This window comes from Callorhinus ursinus, unplaced genomic scaffold (assembly GCF_003265705.2).
Source record: "Callorhinus ursinus isolate GAN/ISIS: 27379988/994484 unplaced genomic scaffold, GSC_fseal_2.0 scaffold10, whole genome shotgun sequence".
Classification (NCBI taxonomy): domain Eukaryota; kingdom Metazoa; phylum Chordata; class Mammalia; order Carnivora; family Otariidae; genus Callorhinus; species Callorhinus ursinus.
In genome coordinates, this window is record NW_027397072.1 from 49,115,794 (window position 1) to 49,137,672 (window position 21,879).

The following is a 21,879-nucleotide window of genomic DNA, read 5'->3' on the forward strand; positions in this document are numbered from 1 at the left end:
CCATCGAAATAGAAACATGCCATAATTCCTTCCGCCTTGAAAACTCACCTGTCCGCTGCTCTCTTGCAAAACTCTTCTAAAGATTCAACCATGTTCACTGCCTCTGGTGTCCTTTGCCTTCTGGAATCCACCCCACCCTCGCCCCAGCTGCTCTGGTCCAGGTCAGGGATTGCCTCCCTATGCCAAATGCCATGATCAGCGGCGCACCTGCTTTTCTGCCTCATCTTCCAGACCTCTCAATTTTGGAAATCCTCAAGATTTAGTCTGTAACATCTCTTTTCCCTTATTTATATTCACTTTTAAGGTGATCTCATCCAATTCCATGATTTTAATACATATATAAATTTAGGACTCCTCGATTTTTGTGTCCAACCTTAACACTCTGCTGAACTTCAGGCCCCCACACCCAACTACCGACTCAGCATCTCTGTCAGGACATCCAATTAGCAGCTCCAACTTCACATGCCCCAAACAAAACTGTCTCCTTCCTCTCCTTTCTCCCTCCCTCCTTCCCTTCACCCCTCCCTTCCTCTATTCCTTTCTTTCTTCTTAAATCTTTTCTCCCTCTCCTTCTCTTGCTTTTACTTGCAATGGGGAATTTCAAACATCTACAAAATAGACAGACTGGTCTAATGAATGCCCATGTACCCATCACACAGATTCAACTCATGGCCAATCTTTCTTCTCTTCCCCCTGAAGCCTGCATCATTTTGAAGCCAGTCCCAGAGATACACACCGTGTCACTTTATCTGTGTGTATTTCAGTGCGTGTCTCTCAAAGATAGACCTCATGTTTGTGGCGCCTGAGTGGCTCAATCGGTTAAGCGTCTGCCTTCGGCTCAGGTCATGATCCTGGAGTCCCAGGATCCAGTCCCAGATCTGGCTCCCTGCTCAGCGGGGAGTCTGCTTCTCCCTCTGCCCCTCACCCTGCTGTGACGTTCTATCTCACTCTCTCTCCCTCTCTCTCTCAAATAAATTTTTAAAAAAGACGTCACATTTAAACATGATCATCATACCATTATTGCACTCACAGAAAGTAACAGTTCCTTCATATGACCTCATACCCAGTGTTCCAATTTCCAAATGGTCTCATTAAGTTTTGGTAAGCCTGTTTGTTTGAACCAGGATCCAAAAGAGATGGACACAGTGTGATTGTCTGATATACCTTTAAAGTCTCTTTTAATCCCTAGGTTCTCCCCTCCCTCTCTTTTTCCTTTTCAATGTATTTGTTGAAACAAGACCATTTGTCCTACAGAGTTTTCTTAATTTGGGATTTTGCTGAATGTCCCACCTGTGTATTACCTACAAATCAGTATTTAGATTCTAGAGGTGTTAGAAGAGATCAGGAGGCAGCTAATGTCTGTTTCTCTCTCTTTTCATCATACTCAAAGCAGTTTATGCTCACTGCCTGGGTCCATTACATCATTAGCATTGTCAAATGATGACTTTTTAAATTCTGTAATTCTTCTTTATTCCTTAGCTGAAATACTTCTGTAAAGACAAATGTCCCCTCATCTACTATTTGGTTACCCCGAGGTATAGTTTGCATAGGAAAGGCAGTATAAATGCTTGACTTTTTCTCCTATATTAACCAGTTTTCAAAATACTGAGTTGGTTCCTTACCATTCTCTAACAGAGACCAATTAAGTGACCAAATTTACTAGCACCATAAACTCATGGATTCGAACACCTTTGAGAGTGTTTCAATCCATCAGTCTTACCTTTCTTGGTGCTCACATTATCCCATCTTTAGCGTGGGGCTTCGTCCTTCTGACAGGGACAGGGCCCCAAATTGTCTTTGCTAGGCCTCTCTATCTGGTATTTTAAGATGCTCGAGGATCACGCGGTGCATTTCCTGCCCCAGACCTAGGACCAGCAAACCTGGGAGACGGTATTTCAAGACCACAGTCTGGGTGCTGGGGTGATTGTTGTTCCTGAGGTGGTTCAGGATAGATCTCTTGATTTTGCTCCTCCAAACCTGCCCCATCCCAGTTCTCACCCACGTCACTGGAGGACAGCTCCATTCTTTGAGTTACTCAAGCCACAAACCTTGGATCTTCTCTTTCCTTCACACCCCCTAACCATTCTGTTCACAAGTCTGTTGACTTTATCTTCGAAACATACCCGGTGTGAGAGCTCTCGCCACGGGAACTGCCACCTGCCTGGTCTGTCATCTCTCACCTGGTGTTACTGCAATCGACTCCTAACTGGCTTTTCCGTGTCTGCCTACTCTCTGCAGGGCAGTTAATGTGCTCTTTCTGAAAACGTAACTCAGGTCTTGGCATCCCTTTGCTCAAAACCATTTCCAGTGACTTCTCATTTCACTTGGAGCAAATTCCAACAGGCTTACAACGGTGTGCAAGGCCTCACAGGACCTGGCTTCCAACTGCCTTCCTAGCTCATCCCCCCGCTCGCCCAGTCACACCAGCCCCTCTGCGGCTCCTCAGCAGCCCTTGCCTTTGGCTCAGTGTGGGCAGCCCTTCCCCCACAGAGGCATGTGGCTCCCCCTCTATCTGAAACGCTTTCTTCTTTCCTCTGTAGTAAATAGCCACACTGCCCCCACACCATCAATCTCTATCCCCTAACCCTGCTGTATTTTTCTTCATAGCACTTAACCACGTGGGACATCATAGATGTTAGGTACTCACTCTCTCGCTATAAGGATGTAAGGTAGGAGTTGATTTATTTTGTCCACTGCTGTATCCTCAGCATCAAAACAATGGTCCTAGTCATTGTTCAAGCAGTATTTGTTGAATGAGTGAATTAAGGCAAGGGAGAGGAGGGAACATCTAGGGGTGAGGTTGGGCCTCTGGGGTAATTTGCTGGTTATGGAGTTCCAGGGGCCTAGGAGAAGGGTTGAAACGTTGAACGAATGAAGAGTTAGACGAGAGAAAGAAACCGCAAACCTGCTGGAGCTGCAGGAGAGGGAAGGCCTCCAAGGAGGGAATACTAGCAGCACCAGCGACCGACGAAATCTGGGATGTCGTGTGAGGGGCACCTTCCCACTGACCCTAAGCGGAGAAGATGCTGGAGCTACTGGAGGGAAAATTTGGCCTGTTTGGGGGGTCTCTGCCCAGCGACAGTGAGCTAGTACAGGGAGAGGCCTGGGGACCTCTCCTTTAGCCTTTGGTGGCGGTGGTGTCATCCCGGATCTCCCTCTACCTGATGAGGTGTCACCAGTGAGAAAAAACACACAGCTCTCAACTGTCCCAGACTCTCTGATTAAAATGTCCCTTCATGGTCTTCCACAAAAGTATCCCTCATTCAACCTCCAGACAAGTCAGGATTCAGCTTTGAGCCGTAAGCAAGAAAATTTATTCCAGGGAACTGGAAGAGACAGTGGTAGAAAGACAAAAGAAACAGTGTAAGCCAGAGAAAAATAAGCACTCCTGCGTTTCCATAAACACAAGAGAGCAAGAGAACCCAGAAGTCTCTGTGTTGGCAGCAGGTCAAACAAAGCTGGCTAAGCCCTTGGAAGCAACCCAGCGAGAGGCCCAGGGCCACGTGGATGAGAATTTCCCAGAGTGCATTTCTCCACAGCCAGCCTGCTCTCCGCTCCCACCACAGCATTCAGGTGGGAAAATTTAAAGTACTGATTTACAAGAAACCTAACTGACTTTTGGTTTATTACGTTGTTGATTCACAGTAAAGAACTGACTTTTCTTTTGAGCTGTCCAGGGTTGACCACTTGCCTTGGGAAGTCTGTCTCTTTAAGACAGCCAGTTCTCTCTAGTCCCAGCCTCGTGCCTCTGAGGCCACCTCTGCAGGGTGAGGACCTGCAAGATGGGGACCCGGGGGTACTGCGGTAATGGTGGAGCAAGGTGGGGATGGACAGTGCCCTGAATGCACACACCAGACAAAACCAGCCGGTTCTCCCTACACTTCACCACCCTCACCCCTGCCTCCCCGACCACCCTCACCCCTGCCTCCCCGACCACCCTCACCCCTGCCTCCCCGACCACGCTCTGGAGTGTCCAAGCCCTCTTAGCAATTTCTCTCTCCTCTTTCCTTTTCCTTCCCCTCCTCCTTTGAAATATCGTCGCTAAGGAAACAAAGGAAACACGCACTATTTTAAAATAATCTGCTCGTTTGGGGGGAATCTAAATGAAAAATACCCGTCCAGCATCTGAGGCTGGAGCAGCCTCCAGTCTTTAAGGTGAATCGCAGACCCAAAGAGGAGAACGAGGACTCTGACCCTGGAGCGGGCCCTGCAGGGGTGAAGGGGGGCGTCGTTCCCACGCGTGACCACACGAGGGCGCCTCGGAGGCGGAGCTGCCGACTGCGCAAGGATGGGCATTTGCCAAATGGGAGGTCGGGGCCGCCTCCAGAGGCGCCGTCTCCTCAGCAGGGTCTGGGCCAGCGTCTGGTGCCAAGTGAGGTGGGTACTTGCTCAGGGGCCCCGGCAGACTGGCAGGTCACCCGGGCTCGCAAAGCAGGGGTCCCCTATGTGCTCCAAACTGAAGGCCCTTTCTCAGGTGCTTCTGGGACGTTGTGGTCCCCAGGGAGGGGGAGGGGAAGGGCACCCCAATAATACCCGATATTAGCCATATCATCCTCTTGGTGAGGGAGGGCTCAGAGCTCATTTCTGCACTGTGACATTTCTTGCATCCAAGCGTTGTGAAGCAAATTCATAACTCGCTTCAGGTATAACGTATGTAAACTGAATCGTACACATGCGCCTTCTCCCCCGCACGTTCAGTCTCTGGAGCATGGGGAAATGGACTTGGGGCAGCACCTGGGGCTCTGAGATGTGTAGAAATTTGCCCAGGAATGGGTCGCTTGGCTTTGCCAAAAGAACACGCTGGTCCCGTGGGGCGATTCTGGAACCCCAAGGTAAGGACATTCCTGGCATGACTGAGGAAAACAGAAAAATGGAAGCTCAGAGGCCCTACTGGTACACCCTCCCCAGTCCCCAGCATCAGCAGACGGCTGCGGACCGTTCTGGCATTTCCCACTGCTTATTAAGAAGGAAAACATTTAACAAAACAGAGAGCACACGTTTGTCCCTCAACAGGCCTGAAGCCCTGGGCCTGCCAAGGGTACGGATACCTGTTTATTTCAGCGTCCCGAGCAGCGCCCTTCTTGTCTGCTTTCCCTGGAATGGACTTGCAGCCTGGAAAACCGTGAACATGATGCAGAAAGAAATACATTTATCGCTAAGTGAAAGAAGGGAAACGGCCACATCATCTCCTGATATTGCAGTAAGGAAGGCCTCCTCCCCCGCGCGTGGGTGGGAGTGTGTGCTCCCTCGAGGGCCGGGTTTCTGAGGCTTCCAGCCAGGCTGGGATCCGAGCCTGGACCGCGGTGCCAGGATGATCAGGTAACCACGCCAGCAGCAGATGGAGCTTACAAAGAACAGCACATAAACGTTCAAGCAGGGCGGGAGCTTAAATCCCCTCGTTTTACAGAGCAAGATGGTGGGCCAGGAAGGAGGAGTGAGTCACCCATGGGACCTGCGGTGACAAATGTCACCCTCTGTCCAGACCAGTGCCCTTACCCGCCGGGGAAGGGAGGGGCACATGTGAAACCTTGGCCAATTTCAAGAACATCTGGAAACACAAACGAAAACAACTGTCGTCCAAGAAAAAGAAAATAGAGGTCACCTGGGCTTCCCCTGTCAGGAAGCTCCAAAAAGCTGTAGAATATGTCCAGTCACTCTGCCTCTGTGTTTGCCTTTCCCTCTCTCGCTGTCTAATTCTGTGTCCAACGCCAGAGAAGACACTTTGCAGACACATCTAGGAGGGTTACAGCATTGCCCATGTCGTATGCCACAAAGGATGACTTAATAATTCTCAAGATTCAGTATCAAACAGACCATATTCTCAGACTATCATGCCAAAAAATCAGAAACGAATAACAGAGTGATAGTGTCAAAAACATATTACTGGGAACTAAGAGAATATTGAATTTTTGAAAAGGGAAAAAGGAAAACTTTTGCCAAATTACTAATTACTGAGAATTCCAATACAGTGTATCAAAATGTGTGGGACTTACCACAGCGGACAGAGGGAAACGCAACTTCAAAGACAAGCTACCCAACTCCCTGAAAAAGCTGGAACAGGTGCAATAAAGCAAACTCAAGAAACAAGAAGGAAGAAGCACATCGAGGCAAACATTAATGAAGGGGGGAAGAAAAAAGAAAATAAATTAACAGAACTCATAAGCTAATTCTTTAAAGAGATTAGTGAAATAAAATTCTGGCAAGACTGATCAAGAACAGGAGTGAGAGAGAGAGATTGTACGTTGAAATATACAAATATACAATGAAGGGGAGGGACAAGCACCAACAGAACAAAAATAAACAATGCAATGACCCCTTTGAAGCCGTCTTGCCAAAGTATCAAATGTACAGGGCACCTGGGCGGCTCCGTCCGCTAAGCACCCGACTCTGGATTTTGGCTCAAGTCACGATCTCAGGGTCTTGAGATCGAGCCCCGCTCTCCTCACCATGGAGTCTGCTCGAGATTCCCTTTCTCTCTCTCCCTCTGCCCTTTCCCCGACTCGCACTCTCTCTCTAAATAAATAAATAAATAAATAAATAAAGATAATCTTTTTAAAAAAATACCAGATATACATCTGATCAAGAGTTGAGATTACACAGGGGCGCCTGGGTGGCTGTCAGTTAAGCGTCTGCCTTCGGCTCAGGTCATGATCCCGGGGTCCTGGGATCGAGTCCCGCATCGGGCTCCTTGCTTAGCAGGGAGCCTGCTTCTCCCTCTGCCTGCCCCTCTCCCTGCTTGATATCTCTCTCTCTCTCTCTCTCAAATAAATAAATAAAATCTTAAAAACAAAAGTTGCGATTACACCACCAATTTATAAGAAGTACAGAGGACAGGAGAACATGACAGACTAGAGAGGTTCGATCATGGGAAACTAGACAAATGACATGACTCCTTCAGATGAGAGGAAAACAGAGTGGAGGGAGCAGAAGGTCGTGGAGAGATTAGAAGACAGGTCAACCGAGCACAAGGCATAGACTTTGCTTTGATTCTGATTTAAATTTTTTAAATGATATTTATTTATGAGACAACTGGACGTTTAAAACACTGGCGGTTTCTCAGTGTTGAGGAATTACTAGTTTCGGGGAGGAGGTCATGGCATTGTGGATAGGTAGGAAAAAAGAGTCTTTGTCTTTTGAACCTTTATACGGGAGCATCTGCAGTTGTGATGATACAGTGTCAGAGGTTTGCTTCCCGTTGACATGAGGCGCTGAGCAGGGGCAACAGGTGAAACAAGGTTGGCCAGGATCTGAGAGCCACTGAAGCACAGGGGAGCCAGTAATCCTGTCTACTTTAGGACATGCTTGAAATTTTCTAAAATAAAAGTTTTAAAGTGTTACGGACAGCAGCACCTGGGTGACTCAGTCGGTAAAGCGTCCACCTTACAGCTCAGGTCATGATCCCAGGGTCCCGGGATTGAAGCCCGCATCGGGCTCCCTGCCCAGCCAGGAGTCTGCTTCTCCCTCTCCCACTCCATCCACTTGTGCTTGCTCTCTCTCCCTCTCTCTCTCTCAAATAAAAAAATAAAATCCTAAAAAAAAAAAAAAAAAAACAAAGTACTATGGACAAGTGTACCCTAAGCGATGTAACAATCTTGATGTTATTGATGAATTTCTTGGGAAATATGAAGATATAGACTACTTGACTAGACCAATAAGCATCAAAGGAATTGAAGTGGTTATCCCCAAAGCCCCAGCCAGCCCCAGTAGGCTTCCCAGATGTGTTCTACCCAACTTTCCAGAGACAGATAATCTTTATCTCATCACAGATTGTTTTAATAAATGAAATAAAGAGAGAAAACTGCTCAGCCTTCTTTGTGAAATTCATGTAATCTTGATTCAAAACCAGATCAGGACAATACAAAGGGGAAAAAATGACGGGCCTATTTCACTTATGAAAGAGAATGCAGAAAATAAGATAATTAGAAAGGAGAAGCCCATGCGGGAACTTGGCATCTGCAAGCTCTGCCTCAACATCTGTGTGGGGGAGAGCCGAGACAGACTGACCCGGGCAGCCAAGGTGCTGGAGCAGCTCACAGGCCAGACGCTCGTGTTCTCCAAAGCTAGATACATCAGGAGAAATGAAAAGATCGCTGTCCACTGCACAGTCCGTGGGGCCAAGGCAGAAGAAATCCTGGAAAAACGTCTAAGGGTGCGAGAGTATGAGTTAAGAAAAAATAACTTCTCTGATACTGGAAACTTTGGCTTTGGGATCCAGGAGCACATCGATCTGGGGATCAAATATGACCCTAGCATTGGTATCTACGGCCTGGACTTCTACGTGGTGCTGGGTAGGCCGGGTTTCAGCATCGCAGACAAGAAGCACAGGACAGGCTGCACTGGGGCCAAACACAGAATCAGCAAAAAGGAGGCCATGCACTGGTTCCAGCAGAAGTATGATGGGATCATCCTTCCTGGCAAATAAATTCCCGTTTCTTTCCAAAAGGCCAATAAAAACTTTTCAGTGAAATGTAAAAAAAAAACTAAAAAAAAAAAAAAGAACTAATCCAACAATGATATAAAAATATAGACTTTATCCCAGCAATAAAAGATTTGCCAGTGAATGCACTGAGGTGATTCATCACAGTAAAGACCAAAGGAGAAAAACCATGTATCTTTCTCAACAGATGCAGAGAAAGCATTTAACATAATACAACATCTATTTAAGATTTTATAATTAAAAATCTTAGCAAAGTAGGAATAGAAAAAAAGTTCCTTAAATTGGTACCCAAAACCTACAGCCAACACTTTTCTTAATGGAGAAAATTTAGGCACATTCCTTTTAAGATTGGGAATGAGACAAACACGTACTATGTAAGAGTGTACTGTAAAAAGTACTGTGTAATAGTGCTGGAGATCCTACACTTGATCTTAGCCAAAAGGCCGAGAAGCAATTATAGTGCTGGAGATCCTAACCCATGTGGTAAGAAAAGGGAAAAAAAGGAGGTAGAGCAAATGGAAGGGAAAGATAAAACTTCAATTATTTATAAAATATATGATCATCTACATAGAAAAAAACAGAATAAAGCCTATCATAATTAATAATAAAACTGAGAAAGGTTATCAGAAACAAGATCAACTTACCCAACTTCCAATGTTTCTCTATACCAGTGGTTCTCAACTAGGAGCAATTATACCTCCCAGGTAGCGATGATAAATTTAACAAATAAAATTTAAAAAGACCATCCATTAAATCTGAATTTCAGATAAGCAGTAAATAATTATGTGGTCAAACATGTCCCATGCAATATTGGGGAAAAAATATTAGGTCAGTATTTTATGTGACAATCCCACCCCCAGAGGACATTTGGCAATGTCTGAAGACATTTTGTCACAACCGGGGAAGGGGATGCTACTGGTGTCTGATGGTGTCCTACAGTGAACAGGACAGCCCTCACAACGAAGGATCATCCAGCCCCAAATGTCACTCATGCCGAGGCTGAAACACTTTGGAATAACCAACCAGCAAATACAGTAAAAACCAAGGACCATGCACAGCAAGTATAAACTGGGGATTAATTTAACAAAAGAATTCACAAAATTTCTATAGAGAAAACTTTGAAACTCTGAGAAAACGCAGAAAAGATTACATGAATACACAGAGACATTCTATGCTCTTGTGAACATGTAAAGTGCCGATTCTACTCTGAAAATCACTATATTCATTGTAACTCTAATCCAACTTTAAGCTGATTTTTCTTCAGAGATTTGGTAAACTTTTTCTAAAAATTTACACAGAGTAATAATGGACCATGACTAGCACGCACAGTCGAGTCTGAAAAAGAAAAGAGGAGATACTTGCTTTGCTAGATATTAAGGCCCTAGAAAGTCGTGGCGTTAGAAAGGCAGTTACTGGGTCAAGAACAAACAAGAGATCAACCAGGCAGAAAGGAGCAGAGCCAGACCCTTGCAAACTTTATGTTTCAGAAACGCTGCCACAAATCAGTGGGGAAGGGCGGACGAACTCACTTAAAGACATGAAAAACCAAACCCAAACAAAACTGCACCCTACCTATTATATGGAAGATGCACACCCACAGGGTTTTACATGAACCCTTTTAAGTGAAAAGTAAAACTATACATAACATTAATAGAAGACAGTGTCAGTGGGCTAAGGATGAGAAAGGTCAGAAGTACAAGCCGTAGGGGTGGATTTGCTTACACCAAAAGAAAGGACTCCTAGTCAACAAAGGATGCCGTGGGCACAAATAACAGGCTGGGAGAAGACAGCCCTACCTAAGGCAACAACAGACTGATACCTACATCAAACAAGGGACTCTGGTAAATCAGCACGGAAAAAGAACCCTGGTTAAAAAGTCAGCAAAGAATATCAACAGGCAGTGACCTGAAGACCTTAAAGGCTAAGAAATATACAAAGAGATGCTCACACTTCTTGTAGAGAGATGTAAATTGGAACAACCATACAATCTCACTTTACTCTCAGCACATTAATAAAAATTAGGAAGCTGGATAATGCCAAGAGGTGCCAGAGATTTGCCTTTGGGGCTTTGGGGGCAGCCTCTCTTCAGAAGAAGAGCCTGGCTATACGGGATCAGATTAGGCAAATGCACAGTCAGTGATCCCGCTATCCTGCTCCTGCGTACGTGCCCCGGGAGATCATCCGAAGATGACTAAGGGGACATGTGCAAAGACGCTCGCCCCAGGGATGTTTGCGCAGCCAGAGCGGGCCGAGCCGCAGCTGCTCCTCACTGGGGGCACAGGTGGGAACACGGCGCATGCGCACACGGGAGGTTGTGCCGTAAGGGGAGGGAATGGATTAGAGGGACACACAGCGGCATCAATGGGTCGTTAAAAGCGTGATGCTTAATAGAAACTTTTAAATTAAAAACCATGCCCACCAAGCAATATGTGCTTCAGACACACAAATAAGTTGCATGTCACAACACAACATGACTGCTGATCGTGAGTGGAGAATAGGAAAGAGAAATGAAGACAAAGGGGAGTAAGAAGATAAAAAAGAAATAAAGATCCATGCAAAGATAGAAAATAAATGCAATGAACTGAGCAGTATGAGTTAATTTAGCCTCTAGCACCCGGGGCCTAAAGAAAAGTTAACGAGGTGGGGCGGCGAGGCGCAATGGGCTTGACAGAAGCTGGAAAAGCTATTTCCTAGCTGCAGGTAACTTGGGTGCAGACTGTCCAATTGTTTGAAGGAAATGGTTTTCCTAGTGGTCAGGGGTCCCTCCCACCCCCCACTCTGGAGGCGGCGTCGGGAGCTGGGCTGAGGCCCTGGGAGGGGAACCGCTGAGCGCGGGGGTGGGAGGCTGCTGAGAGTCTCCCAGTGGCGGTGTCCGAATCCCGGGGGGGGGGGGGGGTCAGCTGAGGGGGTGCTGAGGTTGTTACCACAGGTGGAGGCCTCATTCGTGCCCACGGTCCAGCAAGGAGGAGGGGACATTCAGGGAAACATGGTAATCCTCGTATGTCGTATATAATTTCTTAACCAAAACCAGATGATAGATATGTTGTGTAACATACTTTCAGCATGAAGCAGCATGCTGTCAACACTTCCTATGATATTAAATGTTCTTCTAGAACACTCTCATGGTTTTATGGGGTCCGTGCAAGTTACTTACTGCTCAGGTCCAGGCCCCACCCTACTCTGCTCTGTTCAGTCTCCCTCTCCAGCTGGTTCCCTGCCAGGTTCCACCAACGGAGACACTGCAGAAAACTAGATGGGAGGGTTACTTCTAACCACCCTTCCTCCCTGCATATGTGGTTCCAGCTCCTGCACCCCCTCCCTAGCTTTGGGACTCTGGTCCAGCCAGTAGGATAGAAAGGCTGTTTTTTGGCATTGCTAATCTCTGGATTGCATCTCCACACACTGGCTTCTCAGCTCTTTTATCACCTGTAATAACCAAGCCCCTGTCCTAAAATCTGAAATAACTGGCATGGATTGTCTTCCTGACCGGACTGATACAGGACTGGCAGACTCATTGGATGGGCTGCTCCTTTTTTGTTATTATAAATCATGTAATAGTCAATACCCTCAAAGCTGAATCTTGGTCTCCAACCATCTGTGTTTGCTCTGCACAAATTTCTAGAAAATTACACAAAACATGCTTTTGATGCATGTTGCCTGTTCCCCCCACCCCAAATGGTTGTACCAGCTTGCACTTCCAGTAGTGTAGGAGATGCTTCTATAATTTCATTGTCAAACAGGGCTCTGTCCATGGGGGTACAGTAGGGTCTAGTGAGGAAGGGATTGCCCAGGTTTGTATTTTGTTTATTGGAGAGAGGGCAAAGGTAAGGAGAAGACAGAGGTACATGCTTTTTAGATGTGCACATAAGTAGGGGCTTTCCATCCTGAATGTGAATCACATGCCTACAGAGACCAGCCAGAGCCCCTGAGGCCTCTGCTAACGGCTCAGCCAAACTCCTTAAACTCCTTAGCCAGCCAGGCTTCTTCACTGATGCTTGAAAGCTAGGGGCTCAAAAATGGCCTAGGAAAGGTCATCTATCCTCCAGTTCCATTGGAACTGAGTTTCTGGGAAGAGAAATAATATCTGGGGTCAAGACCAAGTCTTGGCCACATTCCTGTCAGGCAAGTAAGTACATACAGTCAAAAGAGAGATACTCATTAATTATTCAGACCAGCCAGGAAGTACTAACATGCCCCAAAGATGACTGCACTCTAAAGAAATCCTCATGAAGCACACGTTGGATATTTTGAAAAATGTTAAAATTTATTAATAGTTAACATCACATAGTTAATTCAACTAGCTCTTTATTATACATGACAACATCTTTACTAGACTGAGTGCTCAAAGATTTGAGAATCAACACATCCCAGTCCAAGATTGAGATTCACCGTATTTACATCAGGCAAAGCAGCATCAACAAGGAACTGTCACCTAACTGTGGGAACAGAGACATTCAAAATGCATTTTCCTTTTTGGAAACCAACAACATATCTCGAATAGCCACACACACAGCTCTACCTTTAAAAAAAAAAAAAAGGTGCAATTTCACAGACAGTGCCTAATTTTCAAGTTTAAAAGTGAAAATTCATCTCTACTTCTTGGGCATTCTTTAGTGATCCGCAGATCTAGACATTGTTCTCAGTACAAGTGTGATCAATGTGCCAAGTTGGGTGCTGTTGAGTCCTGTCTTTCCTTCCTTGTTGTGATCCTTGATTTCCCACTCAATAGTGTTCTAGGGTCATTAGTTGCAGGGTGTGGGTGTGCATATTTTAGGGAGGAAGTGGAGTTCAGATTCAGAATTAACTATACCCCTGAAAGGTAGAGCATGGAAGATTTTATGCCACCCTACTCCCCCCACCCCCACCAACAGTTTGAAATAAATACTGTGTATAAAAACAGCTCAGCCTCGAGAAGCCCTCGGACAACGCTTCTTGGAAAAACATTTACAAAACAGACCAATTTGGCTAGGAGGGCACAAATCCGCCTTTAAAAGTGTTGTCCCTGAGGTTTTCTTCGTTTTGATTGTTTCATTGTTTGGTTTTGGTTTGCTGTTAACAGTGAGACAGAATTTTTAAAGAAGTGCTCTTGGTGGCTTCCTTTATCTTCTTAGCTTAAAAATACTACTGACTACCCTAAGAATGACCATTCTTAAGCAATGAGTCTGTCTGGAAGGATTCCTGTTTGCTTTGGTTAAGAGCTGGTGTACTGTTGCCCCAGGAAGGTCTAGACAGAGCAGCCTGTTTCTGTGGTTTCTTCGATCCACAGACCCAGCTTCCCTCACTGTGCCCTGCTTTCCACGTTTCCCAGTCTGCAGGTTTAAAAAGGAGCCGGGAAGGAGCTACTTAGCCATTCACTCACCCTGAAGAGGCTTCCCTTCTCTTCCCGCAGGCGAATGAGGTATTTCTAGTAACCTGTCAGTATCTTCACCTTCCATCCTATAACTACACAGATCTATTACAGAGGCCAAGTCTGAAAAGACCCTGTGTATTTATATACATAACACATTGACATATAAATACATTACATACAACCAATCATTACATACAGTATCAAGGTAAAGGAGCAGATGTTCTTCATGAACTAAATAAATTTCAAACATAAATTAAAATGAAAATAGAGTTGTTTCCACTTCTGCAGGAAAATTCTTAAAAACAGACCAAGAAGTCTCCTCTGCCCCAAAGGTCCATTGCTCATGGATGACTCAGGAACCCACTCATGGCCTTGGTTTTGCTTTCTCAGATTCGGGATGCTTTAATTCCAGGACGAGCCTCCACTGGAACCCACCAGGCTAGTAAAGGAGGTTAAAGAGGGGCTGCCACATGGCTATCCACGGACTACCCCCCACCCCAATGCTGCCTCTCCTCCCGCCCCTGCCCCTCTGCCTGTGGGAGAATCAGGCTCAAGTTAGTGGAGATCCCTCCAGATTCAGAGGAGACACAGTATCGGCCTCCGTGCTAGGGAATGCTCTTCACCTTAGAAATACCATGCTCAGGGTCCATGGGGAAGCCACCGTATCTTTTCATTAGTGTCCCCATCCTGTAGGATTATGCAGGGACGTGGAATTTGGCCAGAGGGGTGACTAAAGGTTAAAATTTGTCTTGAGTTTTAAAAGAACCAGTAGGAATAGTTGGACAAGTATGAACAAGTCCTTATTTCAAAACATATGTATCGCGGGAGGGCCAAGGCTTGGGCACTGAACTCAACAGTGAGCATCCACAGAGACCACACCCAGTCCCACAGGCTCCTCTTTGCCAGGGAAAAGCCCAGGGGCCCGTCTCTGACACAGAGGATGACATCTTATAATTTAAAGCAGGGAAGAAGGGGAACCAGAGGAAGTCCTTTCTGGATTTCAGGGAGTCTATCGCTGGCCAGCCTCGCGGATGCGGCAGGCCACAGCAGTGATGAGAGCTGCCCCCTTCCCGCTGCCGTCCTCTGACTCCAGGAAGGACACGTCACATTTCGGAGCCAGGTCCTTCACCGTCTCATGCATGACTTTGGCAAAGCTGCGAGTGTTGGGAGGAAGACACAGGGGGAGAAAACACCTTAGTCATGATTGGTTTGTGTCCCCCGAGGTGAGATCCTAGGAAGTGATGCTGGAAGCCCAGGAATTATTAAGATGAGCAAAAGGATGACAGCTACCGTGTATTAAACACTCACTATGTACTATGTATCAGAAAACCAAGGCTTCAAGAGGCTAGTAACATGCCCAAAGTCTATGTCACGGCAGGCAAGTGGGGAGCCACTGGGAGGCAACTGTCTGAGATTCTGAAGGTTGTGTTCTTAAAACTCATCAGTGGAAGAGAGGGTCAAGGGTCACGGGCACCACAGGTGTGCCCGGCGGAAGTGCACAGCCTGTCCACGAACTCTGGAAGGAAGACCAAGCCCCATGCACGTGACACTTTATTTTCCAGGGGTATGGACTCACATAGACCCACATCTAATCCAAGATGTCATTAAAGATACAAGAAGCAGGCTCGGGGGGTTACTGTTGGCACATTATGGTGATTGTAGAGCCTTTCAGTATGGGATCAGAGAAAGAGAAAGTCACCATGTCCCCCAACATAATAGGGTCAGGATGCCCTCATCTATGAAACAAGCCTCAGTGCCAGGGGCCTGACTTCTGCTCCCCTCCCCACTCTTATCTGGGACCAAGATTCCCACTTATGAGGCACTGATCATCAAGACAAGAAACTGCAAGTTTCTCTCTTTCCAGTAACTGTGTAAACTCTGGGCAAGTCTCTCAACTCCTCAAGACGGTCATGGTGAGAGCAGGCAACATTTCAACTGATGAGTCTCTCTACCCTCACTGTCCCACCTACGGCCCAGACCAGAGTAACAGCTCTATTCTTTTCACTTTGAGCTGAGAAGCTTCCAGGGGAAAGGGATTGGGGCACTTCCTGAATTCAAAATGAGTTACTCAAAACATATGCAAATGAGTGACGAAGGGAGAGGAACAATGGTTGATGAGAGAAGAGAGATGGAGAGACAGGGAAAAGTATAGAAAGAATAGGGAATTCAGTGCTTCCACGGGGGGGGGGGGGGCACGGCGGGTTCGAGGGACACGCTTCCTATAAAGAGCCAGACAGTAGATAGGCTTTCAGCTTTGTGGGCGACTACACCACCATTGTAGAGTGAAAGCAGCCGGAGACAACACATACATGAGTGGGCATGGCTGCATTCCAATAAAACTTTATTTACAAAAACAGTCATGGCTCTAAGTCCGCCAGCCCCCGTGCCAGACTGCAGAAAATACCCCACTCCAGAGTTCCAGCATACATTCCGAGAATGTTCACAGGAGCACTGTTTGTAACAGACAAAAATCTAGAAATAAGCCAATATCCATTAGCAGTACAATAAACTACCATATACTCATTCAGAGGTATGCTCCACAGCCCTGAAAATTCACAAACTACAATCCCATACTTCAATGTGGATGCATCTCAAAACTGTACATGCTGTGTGGGAAAAGCCAATCCCAAAAGGAGAGATGCCAGAGGATTCCCCTGACGGCAGTTTCAAATCTAAGGAAAACCAAACAGTAGTGATACAAACCCAGATACACAGGGAGAGGCAACTAGGGACTGAGTCACCAGAGTACCTTCCCCTGGCAGGGGACAGGGGTGTAACCCTGAGTCCTCCAAGCTGGGTGGTAAACACAGCCCTACTTCTGGTTTTTTAACCTTTAAACTAAAGCATCTACGTTATATACACTCATTTGGAATGCCGGGTGGTTTGCTATAAAATAAAAAAAGAGAGAAAGAGAAGGCAAGGAAAGAACAGATGGAGAGAGAAAGATGGGCAGGGAGAGTGGAGGTTAGGCACTCACTGAGGATGTAGCTTGTAGAGGGTCCCATCCACGCCCACGGTCACTTTGAGAGTGTCCAGCCCCCGGTTTTCTCGGATCTTGTCCACCACGGCGGCCATGCCCGCGCCACAGAGCTGGGCTGCCCGCCGCGCCACCACGGTGCACACCTCTTTGACAATGATGCTGTCGTCACAGGTGCTCTCGAGCCCCAGGTGGCGCAGGATGGCGCGGACCTGCAGCAGGGCCAGGCAGTCACTGCGGGGGGGACACACAATAGCAAGTGGTCGGTCACATACAGGAGGCGCTGGCGGCAGCCCTGGCCAGGTGGCTCCTGTTCTTGAACTCTGCCCAGGAAGCAATACTCATCCCACTGGACCCCGCAGAGCCCTCCTGAGTGTGAAGGGCAAAGAAACAGCTCCTGTTTCTACCTGGCTGGGTGAGGGGAGGCACTGCTACCCTACAACCCGTACTCAAGGGAACAGGACAGGCCCTGTCTAGCTTTCCACTCATTTGGAAAGAATAAAGGCAGTGAGGATGGCTGTAGTTGGCATTTTCGGCTGCAAAGCTCTTTCCTACCCGTTTCCTCCGTGTTGTTCCCGGGGCAATGGGAGGAGGCTTCCGCTGCCTCCCAGCATAGATCCCTGCTCTTATTTCTACCCCCTCCCAGGGTGCTCTGATGGCGACTCGTGCAGTCTTTATGAAACAAATGTGAATCGAATTGTAAGAAGAATATAAATCTTATTATATCAAGGGCACTGTCTTGGGACTCCGGAATCGGCTTCCTGCACGCCAACTCGAACAACCCTCTTTCTCTTCGCTGGTTCAGATGCCTAGCGCCCCCGCTCGGGCGCTCAGCACTCCTGTTCTCCCACACACCTGACAGTGACGCACAGAAGCCACTCGTCAAGGGCTCTGGAAGTCCCTGTTCTAATCTGGAGCCGGCTTCGCTGCCATTATCAGACGGGAGGAGGGAGGTTTTGCTTTCACAGGTTTCTGACTGCCTGGCACACCCGCCTTCACTCGGTCCTGCTTCTCCTCTCACCGCGGCCCCAGTTAGAAGCGCCCTCCTGCCCGGCGCAAGGGCTTTCATAGGCTACACCCTCCGTGCATTCCAATTTACATCCTGTGAACAGGTTACCTTCCCACCTTTGATAACTGGCCTAAAACCCAACAATATTACTTTGCATGGGCTCCTGGCAGCTCAGCAGGACTTTTCATGCTTAAAATGCCAACTATCCATGAGTTACTTTAAATAAACAGTAGAGCTATGAATGTCTCTGCAACCAAACTGACCTGTATATAAGCCATACCCCGATCTTACTTGAGCTCTGGAAATCCTTCAGCTTGTCTGTCCATGAGAGGGAGGACGCGGTCCCACCCGACCCCAGACCCAAATTCTCACCTCTCAATCTGAGACAGGAACTTGGTTTCAAAGATTCCCCTTGTCTTGAGCCGCTCTGAGATGCGGCCACGGAAGAGCAGCCCACGCTTGGTGAAATCGATGAGGATGTTACGGACAATCTCCCCCAAGTACATGCCGCTGATCATTTTCTCGAACCTGCAATGCAGATGACGTTCACGGAGGACGCATGTAGGAAGGGGTGATGCCCAGAGCATTTGCAAAGAGAGGGCATGCAGATTCCCCTGGGTGGGAAAGGAAGTGCTACTTGATTCACTTGGGCAGGATGCCTGGTATCTGCACACACAGACCCACGGCCTTCAGTGAAACTGACCACAGCGCCCACCTGAGGACCAGGGGGTTCCCGGGGTCATCCCCATCTTCCAGGCTCATTACCTTCCAATGCTTACTCCCAACTCCTCAAGGAGGAAAACACACCCAAAGCCCACTTCTAAGAAGAGAGCAGAATGCTGAGTCTTAACCGTGAACTTCACCAGGCATTCAGCAGGCTTTCTCTCTAAACCATGACATCATTATCACACAAGTAACTAGTGCAACTGGAGAACCCGTCTTGTCCACTAGGATTGAATGTGATTACTCAGTGGCTTGAGGGTCTTGTGGCCCTGCATAGTGCCTTTAAAGAAGTTGAGACCCCAAGTTTCAACCAAGACACCCCAGCGCCACTCCATCTTGTTTCACCCTTTGTTTCATTAATGACACCTGTCTGGCCCCTAGAAGCATTTTAGTCTGTGACCTCTACTCTCGACAAAAGTGTATTATTCTGCAGAACTATGGTCCCTGACCATATCCAGTTAGGAAACACTACACACATCTTCCCAGTAGCAAGTGTGCTGGATCTTACACTATCGTCCCGCAGCTCAGAGCCCCTCCCCACCATCCTGGGGGCTTTCTGAGGCTGGGGCTGACCCTTGTCCAGGCCGGACAACAGAGGATGCTACATACTGGATAGATGGAGGAAGAGATGCATTCCTGTCTGCTTCCTGTTCCTCTCTCTGCCACACCAGCTTCTTTACTGTACCATCAGCAGATGTCTGCTTTTCCTCACCATCGCAGACCTAGGTTTAAACACCCTCTCTCCTGTTCTCACAGGCAGGGGTGGGCAGGCCTGCTTCTTGAATTTTCTAGCTCTGTGTTCCTCAGTGCCCCCTGTTCATCTAAAACCTATGTGACCGATTCCCTATAGGAAATGCTCCTCAAAACAGATATTGTGACCTGTTTTCCCAAATGAACTTTGAAGGCGTCACAATCCAGCAGGGAGAACTTTCCAGATGTATTTGACAAGAAGCCCTTTCCAAGGACATTTCCTCTCCTCACATCTCAAAAATGAGTGTCCTGGGATTTATTGTTGTAGAGGATCTGACTGCTCGTCCCCATGCAGTTTTGGGGTACCCGTACCAGGACCCACCCGCACTGGGGTACCTACCTCTGTCTGCCAGGGTTGAGGGAAAGCTCATCCACAGCCACATCAAATTCTGTGCGGAAGTCGTCGAGGCATCCATTGTCCCCAAAGGCCCCCCACTCCATGTTGACACACATCCGGCCCTCCTCCCCCTCAACCAGCTCCACGTTCCGCATCTCCTCCATGTAGCAGGCATTGCTGCCCGTGCCTGCCAATCACAAACACGTCAGCACCTTGCCGGGAACCGTCCTCCCTCCACCCGAGTCTCTGGGTCACGATGTAGGAACGACAGCCGGGGTCTTACCAACGATGAGGCCGACTTCGCAGTGAGGGTCTTCATAGCCACAGGTCATCATAGTCCCGACTGTGTCATTCACCACAGCGACCACGTCCAGGTCAAACTCCTGAGAGGGCAAAAGCAGATCCCCAGTCCACCAATGAATCCCAACATTTTTCTTTCAGACACTTGCAAGGGAGATTTGTATGTATATAATTTATAGAAGTGTTTTTCATACAGCATGGCTCATTCTCTCTTTTCATTCAGGTCCCTGCTCAAATGTCACCTCCCCAGAGAAGTTCCCTGGTTGGGCTATTTAAAAGTGCCCTTCTCTAGCCCACTCACCCTGTCCTCACCCGACTTCCTTTTTCTTCCCAGTGCAACAGCACCTGACACTAGCTCATGGGTTTGTTTATAGCACAAGAGTTTGCTGTGGTCATTCCTGAATCCACAGTGCCAAGAGCAGGGCTTGACACCCAGGAGACACTCAATCATTGCCGAAGGATCACATTAATTCTCCCCCTGACCCATGCACCTGCACCCAGCATTTCCCCACTTTGTGACCGCGGGTCATTCCAGGCCTCGTGGTGCCCCTGTCCTACCTCCCGCCGGTGGATGGCCTCCTTCAGCAGCGTGACCACGTCCTCTCCCTCACAGCCCGATGCCTTGAAGCCTTTAGTCCACTTGAGGAGGATGCTCTAAAAAAAAAAAAAATCAGGAGGGTATCAGAGGAGGGCTCCTGTGTCATCCCCGTGGCCCTGCTGTGCCTCCAGTCCCCAACCTCACCACCAAGTCGTCCAGACGCCTTCAATAACCAACCGTCTCTCCCACACGTGATGGCGCACCTACTAGGTGTGCGTTCCATCATTTAATCCTCACAGCAAACTGGGGACATATCATTATAATGCCCCTTTTCTAGGTAACTGCAGCTCTGGGATAATCTGCTCAAGGCCTGAACGGCCTTGGAGGAGAGGAGCAGGACCTCCCCCCGCCGCCATCCCCCAGGCCCGCCAACTCCATGGGCCCCTAAGCACCACACTAGTGCCCCCGCCACAGAGCGAAGTGTTTCTTTCGCTGGGAAAAGCAGTTTGCTCTGTCCTATCCTCTATTTACATCAGAAGTCAGAGTATGTCTCTTAATTGTCAAACTCCAGTTGGGCATGAACAAGTGCGCTGACCATTGGTGGGTGACACCCGGCTTCGCACCACCCCAGTGAGGGAAACGCTCTCTCGTCTCCTCACAGACCACCCTAAGCCACTTGTCTTTAATGCGGCCATCTGCCGAGTCACGGGGCCCTCTGGGGAACAGATAGATATGTGGTGTTTTACACGTGGGAGAACTGATTCGTGTACTGTCCCCTGGCCCTCTCTGCTGCTGCAGCCCAGCAGGAAACCAGCACCAAGGGCTCATGGGCCCCTTCCTGCAAGGCCAGAATCCATAAATGGGCCGTATGCTCACTATCCACCCAATCCATGGTCTCTCCAGGCCTTGCCTGGCCTCGCCATGAGCTTGGCATTTCATGGCCCAGGTGAGTTTGGAACCACAAGTCAACCTGGATGTGTCACACTGTGCTCAGATCCCAGGAGATTTGGGAAAACAAGATACAATCCCAGCCGCACCCAGCTTTACATACCTACATCCTAACAACGGCATGCTCATCTCCACCTAACTGTCTTGCCTACAGATTAGCTTCACACCTCTAGTGAAATTTTGTATTGGCACTTCCAAGTTTACAGAATGATCAAATGATATTATTTCAGGTGGTCCTTAATAATGACACAGGCAGAGGCCCCTGCTGCTGGGGAGACGTGCCCCAGGCCGCCAGGTGGTCAAGGCAGCTTGGGGTCTCTGGGCCTTGGCACCTGCTGATTTTCCACACAACAGGATGATCTTAGCAAAGCAGAACCCAGCTTACAGACAGATGGAATGACAGAACCCAGCTTCTGCTTCATCTGCTCTTAATTCTTTTTTTTTAAGATTTTTATTTATTTATTTGACAGAGAGACACACAGCGAGAGAGGGAACACAAGCAGGGAGAGT

General features: G+C 47.8%; 2 protein-coding genes, 1 long non-coding RNA gene and 1 pseudogene across 4 annotated transcripts in view; 1 reads left to right on the forward strand and 3 right to left on the reverse strand.

Moving 5' to 3' along the window:
• Positions 1–4,068: 4,068 nt before the first annotated feature.
• Positions 4,069–5,145, reverse strand: LOC141373510 (uncharacterized). The gene is made up of 2 exons (XR_012379575.1): positions 5,049–5,145; positions 4,069–4,853 (listed from the first exon to the last, which is right to left on the reverse strand). It is a non-coding gene; the product is annotated as an uncharacterized lncRNA (long non-coding RNA).
• Positions 5,146–7,891: 2,746 nt separating this feature from the next.
• Positions 7,892–8,474, forward strand: LOC112820674 (large ribosomal subunit protein uL5-like). The gene has a single exon (XM_025867640.2). The coding sequence runs from the start codon at positions 7,892–7,894 to the stop codon at positions 8,420–8,422; it is 531 nt and encodes a 176-aa protein (XP_025723425.2). The 3' UTR covers positions 8,423–8,474.
• A 338-nt stretch (positions 8,475–8,812) lies between these two features.
• On the reverse strand, positions 8,813–8,892 carry LOC112821342 (U2 spliceosomal RNA; annotated as a pseudogene).
• A 3,788-nt stretch (positions 8,893–12,680) lies between these two features.
• The window catches only part of HK2 (hexokinase 2), a 62,932-nt gene continuing 53,733 nt past the window's right edge, over positions 12,681–21,879 (reverse strand). For both annotated transcript variants that reach the window (XM_025868320.2, XM_073897486.1), the window contains 6 exons: positions 20,442–20,537; positions 19,867–19,966; positions 19,587–19,770; positions 18,146–18,301; positions 16,765–16,998; positions 12,681–14,941 (listed from right to left, as the gene is read on the reverse strand). In XM_025868320.2, coding sequence (XP_025724105.1) covers positions 14,797–14,941; positions 16,765–16,998; positions 18,146–18,301; positions 19,587–19,770; positions 19,867–19,966; positions 20,442–20,537 — 915 coding nt within the window. In that variant the 3' untranslated portion in view covers positions 12,681–14,796. The remainder of the gene's footprint in view (positions 14,942–16,764; positions 16,999–18,145; positions 18,302–19,586; positions 19,771–19,866; positions 19,967–20,441; positions 20,538–21,879) is intronic.

Excerpts from the sequence above, each read along its gene's own strand:
- LOC112820674 (XM_025867640.2), top strand. The coding sequence starts at position 7,892 with ATGAAAGAGAATGCAGAAAATAAGATAATTAGAAAGGAGAAGCCCATG.